This window comes from Rutilus rutilus (genome assembly GCF_951802725.1).
Source record: "Rutilus rutilus genome assembly, chromosome: 23".
NCBI lineage: Eukaryota > Metazoa > Chordata > Actinopteri > Cypriniformes > Leuciscidae > Rutilus > Rutilus rutilus.
In genome coordinates this window covers 21596471-21611854 of record NC_140233.1, presented here as the reverse complement: position 1 = coordinate 21611854, position 15384 = coordinate 21596471, and the positions used below count along the sequence as shown (strand labels likewise).

The 15384-nt window shown below is 37.2% G+C and overlaps 2 protein-coding genes across 2 annotated transcripts in view; one reads left to right on the top strand and one right to left on the bottom strand.

Annotated features, from left to right (window-relative positions):
- On the top strand, nucleotides 1-12945 carry uevld (UEV and lactate/malate dehyrogenase domains). Its single transcript, XM_084396517.1, has 12 exons — nucleotides 1-161; nucleotides 325-409; nucleotides 553-618; nucleotides 758-921; nucleotides 1726-1867; nucleotides 1947-2035; nucleotides 2121-2226; nucleotides 6202-6372; nucleotides 7746-7919; nucleotides 10601-10688; nucleotides 10809-10932; nucleotides 11874-12945. The coding sequence occupies exons 1-12, from the start codon at nucleotides 120-122 to the stop codon at nucleotides 12036-12038; spliced, it is 1416 nt and encodes a 471-aa protein (XP_084252643.1). The 5' UTR covers nucleotides 1-119; the 3' UTR covers nucleotides 12039-12945.
- Nucleotides 12920-15384, bottom strand: part of LOC311282620 (USP6 N-terminal-like protein) — a 24600-nt gene continuing 22135 nt past the window's right edge. The window contains exon 14 of the mRNA XM_084396514.1: nucleotides 12920-15186. Coding sequence (XP_084252640.1) covers nucleotides 14033-15186 — 1154 coding nt within the window. The 3' untranslated portion in view covers nucleotides 12920-14032. The remainder of the gene's footprint in view (nucleotides 15187-15384) is intronic.

Here is a 15384-nt window from a genome sequence, read left to right as displayed (position 1 = left end):
GTAGTAGAATATACCAGACAGTCCCAATGGAATCTGTGTTTGCGGAAGTTTGAGTTTCACTTTATTGCCTGGTTGAGATGAGATTCAACAGCTCGGGCTTCCAGTTTTAAACAGCGAACATGGATTTAAGTTCGGAATCCGTGAAGAAAGTTCTCTCTAAGGTGAGCAACATGAACGCTAGCAATATTAAATATTGATGAACAAGGGTGAAGATAAACACTGGTTAAACCTGTTTGAAAAGTTTAGTCAATGTGTCAAAAATCACGCCTTTTAAATGTGTATTATTTACTCTCTCTCTAACACGGTACTTGGTTTCCTTACTAGTATAAATTTCGTGATGTGGCCATTGAAGAGCTTCAGAAAGTGTCTCGCGTTCACACTGACATGGAAATAAAGTCTGGAACATACAGTAAGTCATTTTCATAAAACAGAATAACATATAAAACCACATTTGACTGGTTTAGTCATAGGGAGTTATTGTATACATGTGTATATACATCTTACTTGTGATCCTTTGAATCTGCTGAGTCATTCCTGAAACTTATTTTGCAGCATTTAATGACAGTTTACAGAAGGATCTACTCAAACTGGTTGGAAACATCCCAGTCGGATATCAAGGTGAGACTCCATGAGAGATAATCTATTGTTTAATTGAACAAGGAGTATAATAGCCATAATAGCTCATTCATTATTGCTCAGAAGAGTCTTCTTTATGTTGATTTGAACACTGTCTTTGTTGATGATAATGTATTCACAGGACACTCATATAACCTGCCCGTCCTGCTGTGGCTCTTGGATTCCTTTCCCTTCACGCCTCCCATCTGCTTCCTGAGACCCACATCCAGCATGGTCATCCGGGAGGGTAAACATGTCGATTCGAAGGGTAGAATACACCTGCCGGGCCTGCACAACTGGGACCACGTAAGAGAACTGCTTTACAGTACATGCAAAATGCTTTATTTGATTGATTGTTCGATTATTCAATTCCTAAAAAAAAAAAAAAAAAGTTCCTTATGCTCACAAAAATATAGCAAAAAAGAGTAATATTGTGAATTATTATTATTATTATAATCAAATGGAACTGTTTTCTATTTGAATATGTTTTAAAATGTAATTTATTCCTGTGATCAACGCTGAATTTTCAGCATTAATACTGCAGTCTTCAGTGTCACATGATCCTTCAGAGATCATTCGATGTGCAGACCTTAAATTCATTGAAAGTGTTTGGGATGTGCTGGATGAGACTTTACAGAGCGCTGGACTCTTGCATTGTCAATACAAGATCTTGAGAATCATATAAAATAACATTTATTTCCATACATGCATACATTTTTTTTGTCAAGATCTTGTGTTGAGTCCAATGCAAGAGTCCAGCAAAGTAAAATTATTCAGACACTTTGACCTGACCATGTTTTGCTTGCGTGTTTAATTGCCAATGCGACCTTTCACACCAGAATTAAGCATTGCTTGCTAATTGGTTGAACTAGATTGATATTATCTAATTTTGTACTCAGCTGACAGATATTCAATCTCATTCATCTGTGAGACCTGTAATTCAAAACCAGTGAGATATCACCTGATTTGATAACTCTTCTTGTCATGTTTTATTACAATTTTCTAAACCATACCGAATAAACTGTGATAATGTGAGAAATGTTGAAGGTGTCTGACTCTGAATACGTTTTGGTTTGACTGTGTATATATAACAAAATGTCACTATTGCAGCCAAAGTCATCTGTGAACGGCCTTCTGGCAGAGATGACTGCTAAGTTTGAAGAGGAACCTCCACTGAGCACCAAATCTTCAGCACATGTTGACAATCCCAACGATCTACTGGCCTATGTGGCAAATCTCAAAGTTAATGAAGGTGTGTGTCTGGAATGGACCAAAAAAAATGTTATGTACTGCTTTTCTGAATACAAATCATAATATGATTGCTCTCGTAGGTGGAAATCGGCCTGATCAGGAGGTTAAAGTGTCTGTGATTGGCGGGGGAGATTTGGGAATCGCTGCCGTGTTGAGTATTATGGCGAAAGTAACTACATGATTGCCTTTTGTTTGCCAGAAATAGCTTATGGCTACGTCACCACATTTTTTATATGTCATTCTTTCCGTCGTAGTGCTGTGTTGACAAACTGGTTTTGATTGACATCCCTGAGAGTTCGACTAAAGGCGGCACGATAGATTTGGAGATCTTCAGTTTACCAAAGGTCGAGGTCTCAAAAGGTGCTTTTCATCATTACATTCACAAAATCTCACAATGTCTGTCCATAACATGTCTGGTGCTGTGTCCCAATTGGCCTACTTACTCTATGCCCTAAAAGTATGAACTGTTTTTGAGAAGAAAAAGCACATACTTTGTTTTGAGTGTGTAGCAGTGCTTCGGGACATATTACTTAGTCATAATTGCGTCTTTAACGACTGCTCTGTCGATTAATAACGTGCGGCTGGTCACTGGCTATGTTAACATGCACAACTTTTGTTTCTGTCGGACTGAATTCATTCCGATTGATGAATCCGAACGTAGTGTTCACATGAACGCTGAACGTGATCGGGTTGATGTGCGCGTTTACATGTCAATTCAGGAATTCAAATCACTTCACAGACGCTGAGTGAAAGGAGATTTTTAGATTGACGGGACACTCATTTATATGACACTTTATTCAACAGGCTTATGACCGCACGTCATAACGCTACTTCTAAGTCATTGCACATGCGCAGTCCTTTCAGTTTCGGTTTTCAATCCGATCAAGTGTTATGTTATCTCGATCGGATTAGAAAAGGAATAAACCACCCCTTTCAATCCGATCGAAAGTTCGTTCGGATCGAGCTCAGTCGGATCGATTACGGTGTTTACATGAAGGCTTTTCAGTCCGATTGAGCCGTCAATCCAATTCCTAACAGATTATTTGGTTGCATGTAAACGTAGCCACTGTTTAAACTGCCCTGTCAATCATCTCGCCACATTTTAAATCCTCCACTTTCAATTAAATTTCATACCGTTTCAGAGAGAAATGTGAGAGAAATCACACGTTGATCTGCCAGTCGTGTGTCTTTCATTCGGAGAACTCCTCACGTTTGCATAATGATGCATTTAAAAGTTAATGACCAAACGCATCGTTATAAAAGTTCACAATGTTGTTTTAGATTAAATATAATGTGGTTAACATGTAATAAATATATTTTTGTCAGGTTAGATAGGCTACTGATTATGAATCACTCAAACCCCTTTATCTAAACCTCTCTGCTTAACTGTCGGTCTCGCACATCCTCCATGTTTGTAGTTTTTAACAGTTTTTATTCGTGTTTGTAGTTCTAACTGAATCCTTGACCACAGCGCAATGGGTTGTGGGCAATATTAGCCGTTAGAGTTTGCATCGATCTGCACTTCGGAGTAAAAAAAAAATAGTAGACCATCCGGGTATCTTTGGAATACTTAGTTCAACATACTACAACTTGGGACGCACTAATTACATTTTCGAATACTATTTAGGACGGATAGTGTGCGAATTAGGACACACCATCTGTCATATTTCACTCTGAAATCTCAAAGGAAAAAATCATATTTTGCTTTGTGACAATTATTTACATGACATATAAACACATTTTCAAAATCTCATTAGTGTTAATTTAATATTATTTATTTAATATCCTAGTATTATTAATATTTCTATATTTTCAGTTTCATTAATTTTTGTTTGTTTTAGTAGTTTTGTTATGTGTTGTCATTTATTAATAATTTCTATTTAACTTGAATTTATTTTAATTTCAGGTATAGTTTTAGTAATTTTAAGTTTTTCACCTTATGCTATTTTATTTTCAGCTTTATTTCAATTTCAACTACTTTTAATGTTTTTGAAAGAAGTTTCTTCTGCTCATCAAGCCTGCATTTATTTGATCAAAAATACAGAGTAAATGACTTATTACAATTTAAAATAATTGGTTTTCAATTTATTATACTTTAAATTATCATTTATTTCTGTGATGCAAAGCTGCATTTTCAGGATCATTACTCCAGTCTTCAGTGTCACATGTGACATCCAGTGTATCACATGATCCTTTAGAAATCATTGTAATATTGTGATTTATTATGAGTGTTGGAAACAGTTCTGCTGCCTAATATATATAGATGAATAAAAGGTTAAAAAGAATGTATTTATTTAAAAAATATATATATATTTTCTAACAATATAAATCTTCTTTACTATCACTTTTTATCAGTTTATCACATCCTTGCTGAATAAAAGTATTGATTTATTTCAAAAAAAGAAAGAAAAAAAATTACTGACCCCAAATTACTGACCAGTAGTGTATGTTGTTGTTACAAAAGATATATATTTTTAAAACATTTGCTTTTTTTTTTTTTTTTACTTTTTATTCATCAAAGTATCCTAAAAAAGTATAAAAAAAAATATTAAGCAGCAGAACTGTTTCCAACTTTGATAATGAATCATCATATTAGAATGATTTCCAAAGGATCATGTGATAGACTGGATGTCACATGTGACACTGAAGACTGGAGTAATGATCCTGAAAAATCAGCTTTGCATCACAGAAATAAATGATAATTTAAAGTATAATAAATTGAAAACCAATTATTTTAAATTGTAATAATATATCACAATATTAAATTTTCTTTTTTCTGTATTTTTGATCAAATAAATGCAGGCTTGATGAGCAGAAGAAACTTCTTTCAAAAACATAAAAAATAGTAATGTTTCCAAACTTTTGGCCTGTACTATATATATACAGTGCAATGCATAAGTGAATACACCCATGCTAAAGTTGACTAAAAAGAGGAATAAAAAATCATATTTTGGAAATTGAACTTAATGCCTTAATTAAAAAAATTAGGAAAAATCCAACCTTTAAGGACACCAATTTTCTTTGTGAATGAATAATGTATCATAAATAAATAAATGTTCTTCCTTAAAATACATGGTGCATAAGTGAGTACACCCCTATGTTAAATTCCCATAGAGGCAGGCAGATTTTTATTTTTAAGTATTTTTATTTATTTATTTTTAGGATACTATGCATCCTGATAAAGTTCCCTTGGCCTTTGGAATTAAAATAGCCCCACATCATCACATAGCCTTCACCATACCTAGAGATTGGCATGGGGTACTTTCCATAAGATCATCTCTCAATGCAAATCAAACTAGCTATTAGGCTAACTGAAATAAAACCATGCCAATCTCTAGGTATGGTGAAGGCTATGTGATGATGTGGGGCTATTTTAATTCCAAAGGCCAAGGGAACTTTATCAGGATGCATAGTATCCTAAAAATAAATAAATAAAAATACTTAAAAATAAAAATCTGCCTGCCTCTATGGGAATTTAACATAGGGGTGTACTCACTTATGCACCATGTATTTTAAGGAAGAACATTTATTTATTTACGATACATTATTCATTCACAAAGAAAATTGGTGTCCTTAAAGGTTGGATTTTTCCTAATTTTTTTAATTAAGGCATTAAGTTCAATTTCCAAAATATGATTTTTTATTCCTCTTTTTAGTCAACTTTAGCATGGGTGTATTCACTTATGCATTGCACTGTATATATATAGTACAGGCCAAAAGTTTGGAAACATTACTATTTTTAATGTTTTTGAAAGAAGTTTCTTAAATATAAATATAAATATAAATGATATGACCTCAAGCAAAATTATTTTATTTATTTGAATTTCTTTGTGAAATAAGACTTAAAGACTTAAAAAAAGACAATGTATTCATAATGCCAACCCTCCATTATGTGAAGATGTGTAATTTCAGAATAAATATATCTATATTTTTTGATAACATTTTATATTTTATTTTTATATTTAGGTTTTAGGTTATAGGTTTTAATTTTATTTAAAGTTGTGTTAATTAGTTAACAACTTGTTTTAAATACCTGTATATAGGTTTTGAGTTTTAGTTTTAGTCATTTTTGTACTTAAACTAAATTAAAATGAGAAATGTTGCTTGGGCAACTAGCTGAAATGAAATATGTGTCTTTTTTTTATATTTTATTCCAGTAAATTTTACTTCAAGTAATGAAATTTTTTTTATGGTTTTAGTTTGAACGATAATAACCCTGGTGAAGATACAGATGTCACCACAAAGTCTTTACATGTCTCTTAGTTTTTTACTGTCTACATTGTAGAAGTTATTCAACTTCTCCTAGTGACAGTGTCTTTAATCTCAATTTCACAGACCTGTCGGCCTCAGCGGGCTCTAAAGTGGTGGTCGTCACAGCGAATGCCTGGAGTGATGAGCAGTCATATTTAAGTGTAGTTCAGACTAATGTGGACATGTACAGAGGAATCATCCCACATCTCGCCCAGCTGAGTCCAAAAGCTGTGCTGCTCATCGCCTCTCAACCAGGTTAGTGATCGGCAGCTAGCTTAGCCTGTGCTTAAAGATAACATACAATCAAAGTGTCCCATTTATTTATTTTCTTTATTGATTGATTATTGATTGTTCTTATTAGAGCTGCTCGATTAATTGTTAAAAGATTGCGATCTCGATTCAAACACCCACACGATCTCATTCCTAACGATTTGCCTGTGACTATTAAACCTTTGACAAAATCACAACGGAACATTCAAATCTGTGTTACAAATATTCATATTATATTCATATATTATTACCTACGTCAAAATAGCATCAAAATAGAGCAAATCACCATTTGAAAGTAACTTGGCTCTTCGTTATATCGATTATATCGTTACACCAGTAGGTGGCGACAAATGACTGTTAAAAATGTATTTGACATTGAATAGATTCGTTCAAAAATGCAGATTTATCCTGTAATTAAACAAGCAAAGTCTTTATGAGTGTGTCATTGAATCATTCATTCAAACTGATTCTCTCAAATTAATTAAACATTTTGAAATCATCATCATAATTTTTGCTTCTGTATACATAAAGTACATGTACTGTGTTAGATTAAACTGGGAAGGGTCATAGCACTTGCATATTGTTGTCCTACTGTTAGTTTAACTGCTTCTATTGCTCTCATTTCGTCGATTTGGATAAAAGCATCTGCTAAATAAATAAATGTAAATGTAAATAGACTGCAGCAATTTGTTTAAAGCAAGTTAATTAAAGGTGCATTGCGCAACATTTCATGTTAAAAATACCCGTTTTTCTAACCCATACATGCTTAAACAATTGCCTGATGGGCTGAATGAGCCCTTCTATGATCACTGCGATTGCCTCTATAATCCTGTACAGTAAAATAAAAAAGATGGATTCGGGTCGGAATCGACGGGGCGTGACGTCATGCGCGTTCACGCTCACCTGGTTATGTCTGGCAGGTTTGTGTATTCGCCGCCATTATCCGCATCAGCGAAGACAACTCGAGCGACTTTTGCAAAAGTAGAAGATGGATTCAAAGAGACCGGCTTCTAGTTCATCCCAAACCCCAACGCAAACTCCACGTAACCCCGTGCACAACTCTGGTTGCAGTTTCGTGTGTCGCCAGAAGGGGGCATAGTTCTGCAAAAACTCAGAGACTTGCGCAATGCACCTTTAAGTACATTTTGTTTAACTGTCCGTTCAGAATCGCGGGAGAATCGGCATCTCCGTTTGAAACAAAAAAAATTGTGATTCTCAATTTATCCAGAATCATGCAGCTCAAGTTCTTATAATGAAAGATTCATGATTTAGTCAGTAATTACTAATCTAAAATATAACAGACAACACAATCTTGCTTTGTCGACCACGAATGTGACCTCTGACCTTAATGTTCACAGTGGACATTATGACGCATGTTGCCTGGAGACAAAGTCATCTTCTGCCCTCTCAAGTGATCGGTGTGGGGTGTAATCTGGATTCAGAGAGACTGTCTCACATCATCAACATTTCATTGGTGGCCAATAACACGGGCAAGCAGGCCTGGGTCATTGGAGAACTCTCAGAGAACAAGGGTGAGTGGGTCAGGAGCAGCTTGACATATTTTAAAGTGTTCATGAAATCATTTTCAGATGTTTATATTATGTTTATTAAGGTTATCTTATGAAGTTAGGAAAGTTTTTTGCATCAAAAAATAAAGAAAGATCATTTTCCATCCTCGTTTTACTCTGTCACACACTATTTCAAGGGACGTTTCTTCTTTCAGAAACACAAGTAAACGCCCACTGCTGTGATTGGCCAACTTCACCACAGCATTTGTGACGTGTGTTTTAATGTAAACACTGCTGTAATAGCGCCAGATTAAATTAAAATGAATTAGTTTATCTCTGCACCAACATTTAAGTAGTCACAACTAAAACTAGTAAAATTTTGCTATTCTCTGTACCAATTTAGGTACCAAAGCAAAAACTGTTGAATTAAAGGGTTAATTCACCTAAAAATGTAAAGTCTGTCATTAATTACTCGCCCTCATGTCGTTCCAAACCCATATGACTTTAATGTTTTCGAATTAATCTTCAAATTAAGATATTTTTTTTTATGAAATCTGAAAGCTTTCTTGACAGCTACGCAACTACCACTTAATTGTACCAATTTTGTAACAGTTTCAGAGATTGTAAAACTAATCCATATGATTTAAGTGATTCAGTCCAAATTTTCTGAAGAGACACGATCGCTTTATATGATGAACAGATTTAATTTAGTCTTTTATTTGCGTATAAACTTTCATCAACTCACCACCAGTTGTGGTAAATGGAAGCTCAAGCAAGTTCGCTTGAGAACCAATGAGGTTCATTCTCATGTTACGCAGCACGTTTGACCTTCTGCAAGAACCAATGAGGTTCATTCTCGTGTTACGCAGCACGTTTGACCTTCTGCAAGAACCAATGAGGTTCATTCTCATGTTACGCAGCACGTTTGACCTTCTGCAAGAACCAATGAGGTTCATTCTCATGTTACGCAGCACGTTTGACCTTCTGCAAGAACCAATGAGGTTCATTCTCATGTTACGCAGCACGTTTGAGCTTCAGCAAGAACCAATGAGGTTCATTCTCGTGTTACGCAGCACGTTTGAGCTTCTGTAAGAACCAATGAGGTTCATTCTCGTTACGCAGCACGTTTGAGCTTCAGCAAGAACCAATGAGGTTCATTCTCGTTACGCAGCACGTTTGAGCTTCTGCAAGAACCAATGAGGTTCATTCTCGTTACGCAGCACGTTTGAGCTTCAGCAAGAACCAATGAGGTTCATTCTCGTGTTACGCAGAACGTTTGAGCTTCTGTAAGAACCAATGAGGTTCATTCTCGTGTTACGCAGCACGTTTGAGCTTCAGCAAGAACCAATGAGGTTCATTCTCGTGTTACGCAGCACGTTTGAGCTTCAGCAAGAACCAATGAGGTTCATTCTCGTGTTACGCAGCACGTTTGAGCTTCAGTAAGAACCAATGAGGTTCATTCTCGTGTTACGCAGCACGTTTGAGCTTCAGCAAGAACCAATGAGGTTCATTCTCGTGTTACGCAGCACGTTTGAGCTTCAGCAAGAACCAATGAGGTTCATTCTCGTGTTACGCAGCACGTTTGAGCTTCAGTAAGAACCAATGAGGTTCATTCTCGAGTTACGCAGCACGTTTGAGCTTCTGTAAGAACCAATGAGGTTCATTCTCGTGTTACGCAGCACGTTTGAGCTTCTGCAAGAACCAATGAGGTTCATTCTCGTGTTACGCAGCACGTTTGAGCTTCAGCAAGAACCAATGAGGTTCATTCTCGAGTTACGCAGCACGTTTGAGCTTCAGTAAGAACCAATGAGGTTCATTCTCGAGTTACGCAGCACGTTTGAGCTTCTGTAAGAACCAATGAGGTTCATTCTCGTGTTACGCAGCACGTTTGAGCTTCTGTAAGAACCAATGAGGTTCATTCTCGTGTTACGCAGCACGTTTGAGCTTCTGTAAGAACCAATGAGGTTCATTCTCGTGTTACACAGCACGTTTGAGCTTCAGCAAGAACCAATGAGGTTCATTCTCGAGTTACGCAGCACGTTTGAGCTTCTGTAAGAACCAATGAGGTTCATTCTCGTGTTACGCAGCACGTTTGAGCTTCAGCAAGAACCAATGAGGTTCATTCTCGAGTTACGCAGCACGTTTGAGCTTCTGTAAGAACCAATGAGGTTCATTCTCGTGTTACGCAGCACGTTTGAGCTTCAGCAAGAACCAATGAGGTTCATTCTCGAGTTACGCAGCACGTTTGAGCTTCTGTAAGAACCAATGAGGTTCATTCTCGTGTTACGCAGCACGTTTGAGCTTCAGCAAGAACCAATGAGGTTCATTCTCGAGTTACGCAGCACGTTTGAGCTTCTGTAAGAACCAATGAGGTTCATTCTCGTGTTACGCAGCACGTTTGAGCTTCAGCAAGAACCAATGAGGTTCATTCTCGAGTTACGCAGCACGTTTGAGCTTCTGTAAGAACCAATGAGGTTCATTCTCGTGTTACGCAGCACGTTTGAGCTTCAGCAAGAACCAATGAGGTTCATTCTCGTGTTACGCAGCACGTTTGAGCTTCAGCAAGAACCAATGAGGTTCATTCTCATGTTACGCAGCACGTTTGAGCTTGCAAATGTGATCAGCAGCTCGAGTGTGCACTGATGTTCTGAGGTCGGAGTCTGGCTTTAAGTAATAAATTGTATTTCTCTCTGGTTGTTCCTCAGTGGCAGTGTGGGGTAATATGGAGCCGGGAACTGACCAACTACAAGCATTAACCCCAGTGTCCAACTCCACCAAACCCTTGATGGACAGGTATGGGTTTAAATGATCACCGTCCAGATTTTTTTTAAGTCGTTTCTAATAGAAATGTAAAAATGATTTTTATTTTATTTTATTGCATTATGACGTGTGAACGGTTTGATATGTTTTTAGGGCGTTAGAGATGCTCAAGGGCAGAGGTCAGAGGTCATGGTCAGTTGGGTTATCTATTGCTGGCATCATTCACAGCATCGTAACAGACCAAAGGAAAACGCACTCTGTCACAACATTGGCTGAGGTATGTTCATCATAAGTGATGAGGATTAACTTTCATAAGGGTTTTGAGATTTAAAATTCAAATTGTCTGTCCATTTTTTCAAAATGATTTAAGTCATATTTTGGAAGTGAAAACCTTATGTAGTGCATTCGTGTCCTGCCACTTTTTCAGCTGTGTTGGTTCAGTAAGTATTTTCCCATTCATTTTGTTAAAGTGTTATAAGCTATGAACCAAACCAACCAGCTACGCACGCAGTGAATCAGAACATTGCAAACATGTGTTTGAAGCATTTGAAAATCAGACAAAAAGACAAAGGTTCAAGGCTGTGCACTTAACGGCTTCAATGAGGGAAAGAACTACAAGCCCATGAAGCATTGCGAATGACAATCAAATTAAAAACAATGGAGAAAACTATTCATTAAAGTTGAATTACATCTATATAACAATATTTTATTGCAAAATATGCACATATCTATACATGTATATGAAATTAATTTTATTGGTTTGTTATTGGATTATGAAATGTGAACGGTTTGATATGTTTTCAATGACAATATAAATGAGAAACCAACTCAATTATGTAATTCACGGTGCTTCATGGAAGTAGAGGTTCCCTGCAAAGCTCTTTTGGTGCGATACAATATCATGGGTAATGTAGTTTTTCAGCACAAATTCCACTTTTAAATACAAGTATTAAAAAAAAAAAGTTGAAGTATTGCGAACTGATGGCTTCAACCAAAAGCATATCCCAACGATTAACAACAGGTTTGTCTTTAAAGGTTCATAAATTATTTTATGAGTTAAGAGTTTTTTTTACTTCCAGAACTCACCTTTTGCACTCTAAAGGAGCCACTGAAACATTATATTGTTTTGCAATAAAATGTTAAAGATGCAGTTAAATATGTAAATAGTAAATGTTGAGAGAATTGAGTCTCCAATATGTGTGCGTTTCCTTCATTCAGGGTTGGGGTGGAATCGGTTCAAAAGTGTTCCTCAGCTTGCCGTGCATCCTCGGGGAAAACGGCTCCACCAGATTACCAGGTGTGTCTTTAGGCTCAGAAGATGAAATGAAGCTGAGGGAGAGTGTGGCATGTCAGGTTAACCTCTTCATGCAGCTGAGATTGTAATTCAGGAGCTGGATGAAACAGCATCACCTCTACAAGCCATACATTTTCTCTGCTACAACCGCAGCTTTCAGAACATTTACGGACGAGGGGCTATTCAAAGAAATTTCTAATAGAATTTGAAGATTCAGTTTAGTCCTTCCTGCAATACTTGCTTATGTTATATTCTCACTGCAGCCACTGTGAAGTGAAAGTCTTGCATCTGATCGCAATAGCACTTGAAGACTCTAACCTGGCTTCTGGTGAAGCATTATGCATAATATTGCTGCACTTCAATATTGTTTACAATACAAACTATGTAGATGCAATCCTTTTTGTCATATAACTTATTGTATGTGGTTACCCGTGCAAATAATGGACAATGGTGCCTTTATGGAAGGTTAAATTATGGTTAAATGGTAAAATGAATGGCTTTAAGTGCTTGTTAAAAGGGATAGTTCACCCAAACATTTTAAATTCTATCATTACTCACCCAAACTTGTATGAATTTCTTTCTTCTGCTGAACACAAAAGATGATATTTTGAAGAATGATGGAAGTCAGTGCCTGTTTGGTTACCATATTCTTCAAAATATTCATCCTTTGTGTTCAGCAGAAGAAAGAAATTCATACAGGTTTGGAACAATTTGAGGTGAATATATGGTGACAGAATTTTCATTTTTGGGTGAACTATCTCTTTAAATGCTATTATTATCAATCATGCAAATCTGTGATGTAGGTTTGCTTAAATTAATTAAAGGGTGTGGGTTCCTAATGTGCTTTTCTGCAAGCGAATGTACATTTTCACTTCTGAAGAAATAGATCCTGGTATTATATTTTATCACGTTGTGCTTGTCATGTACTGTACCTCTGAATGTGCAATCAGAAATGATGAAAGCAATAATGTAAATAAAACACTCCACTTTACTATCTATTGTTTCCACTGTTGCAATGAGGAAAACAAAAAAGTTGAGCAAAAAATGAGCATAAACCAAAAATAAACTTTAAACTGGGGTTAAAACACCATTTTAACCTGAGAATCAATATAAAAAAAGCAATTAAATATAGGCTGTTAATACAAATAAAGTACAAATCAAACTAATTCTATTTACAATTACACAATAAAGCCATAAAGTGACCTTGAATATACAGTTTCTTCATTTTAACATTCACTGTGGTGGCTGTATTTCCCAGTAAACATTTTCACAAGGTGGCGCTAAAGGGCAGTATATAACACTAAGGTTTACATATAGAGAAGTTTCAAAGGAAATTCCTTTATGAGCAAATCAAGGACCACTGAAAAATATCTTTCTATTATTGTAACCAGGGAACTTTTGCTTATGTCGGTGTGGTGAGATCTTTGTTTGCGGTTTCCTAAATGCGATAGTTTCAAAAGAACCAAAACCAACACAAAAATTGCACTTAGATATAAAATAAACCATAAGACAAAAGATATAAAACATAAGACAAAGACACTCTAATGGGAAAAACCTGAAAAAAGCAGTCAAATCAATTATTTTTGCCTTCCATCAAGTTGAAATTGAAAACCAATGCCACTAGTACTTGTATGACTGACAAGAACCCCCTCAGAAAACAACATCCAGACAAAATAGTGGTGACTGTCACATCTCAGGGTCCAGTGGAAATATCAATAATTGCACCTCTAAATTCTAAAATGATTAAAGCGATCCCTTCAAAACACATTAAGACTTCCCTGCTTACTCAACTTGCTAACTGGTGATTCTGATAACCGCTGCCACTAGATGCTTCACCTTTGACAAGGGGATTTCAACCCAACAAGTTTGCCTGAAACACACACTCATTAAACACAAACACACATTCTAGCATCCTGTTTTGATCTTATATAACACATATTGCAACATAAGAAAATAATCACAACATCTAAAAGATTACAAAACTTTCACTTCATATCATTGAAGTATAAAAGTCCAAAAGATGGAAACATGCCTTCAGTTCACACTAACAATAGTACTTGCGTGATAAGGTTGATTCCAGCAACTAGTGACTTGGAACATGCATTCGGTAGAAGTCTGAATCCGAGTGTACAGGAGTGGGTCGAGATTTTTTGGGCGGTAGTCTTGGGGGCTGTGACTGACCACTATCTTGTTCAGTCTGGTTTACAACCACCTGATTGCATGGGGCAGAAGATATGAGAAAGGGTCTATCTGCAAAGCCGGTAGGTGGGTGGGGGAAAATGGAGTCTGGAGTCACCCAACGGCTTGACGGGTCCTCAATGCACGGAGGAGGTGGAGGGAGTGGCGAAGAGTCAGGGCTGTAGAAGAACATAGATGGGGGTGGTAGGGGAAGAGACATGGCATCTTCTGAAGGAAAGGGAAGGGTGGTGTTCCTGAGGCCCAAGTTTGGGTTTTGCGGCAATGTGGCCGCCATCTCCAACAGCCTCTCCACAGACTGATCCTCCTCTTCCGAGAGGTTGTCGTAATGCGAGGTGTTGGAAGGCCTCCGGTCACCTGTGGGTGGCGGGACATACAGGTTGACGGGAAACTTGCTTAGCTGCCGATAGGATCTATACGAGGAAGGTGATGAAGATGGATCCTCTAAGATGAGATCCAAAGGTTGGGTAACTGGAGGTGGTTGAGGTGGGAGAAGGTAAAACTGGGCTTCCTCGAAAGGTGAAAGCTCGACCCCTTGTTCGGTGCAGGGAAGAGGTGGAGGAGGTAATTCAGGGAGATTTAAAGAGTGGATACTGGAGCAATCTGTCAGGGGTGTCTGGTACGGAGGAGGCCAGTCTTCAGACACCCCTGATAAGGGCCTATTGACACATTCACCCTTCAACGGAAGAGTCTCTGTTGAAAATGGTGTAGGTTCTGGGTGGAGTAGCTGATTTCTCTGTACAGAGGCAGGGTCTTGATTCTTCAGTGTGGACCCTGAATCTTCAGGTGTAGCTTGTGACAGTGATGAGTTGGAAGATGAGTGGGTATGCTTTGAAACAGGGGAAGATGATGTAATGGAAGGGATGTGTTTATCGCCGCCTTGGTTGTGGGTGGTGGTGTCGTCTTCTGCCTGAAGCTTGTTTGAGGTTTGATTGATGTGTGCGGCTGGTGGTAAGGGCACAGACTCAGTCTGGATCACTGGAAGCAGCAATATTGGACGCTCCTCACCCAATTGTATCTTTGGGAACTCGTCTCCCTTGGCTACAAGACAAACCAAGAAAAGACATTTGTTGTAACAGTCTAAACTCGTATAAAACCACAGGACGCGCTTTAAAAAAAGCTTGTTACAAGGGTTCCTTAGGTTCAACAAATAACCCTCTATTAATTAAGGATAATTTTTGTTGTATTAGGTTCTGGATTTGGTCATATGGTTTGTAAGAGTAACTCAATTTGCCTTTC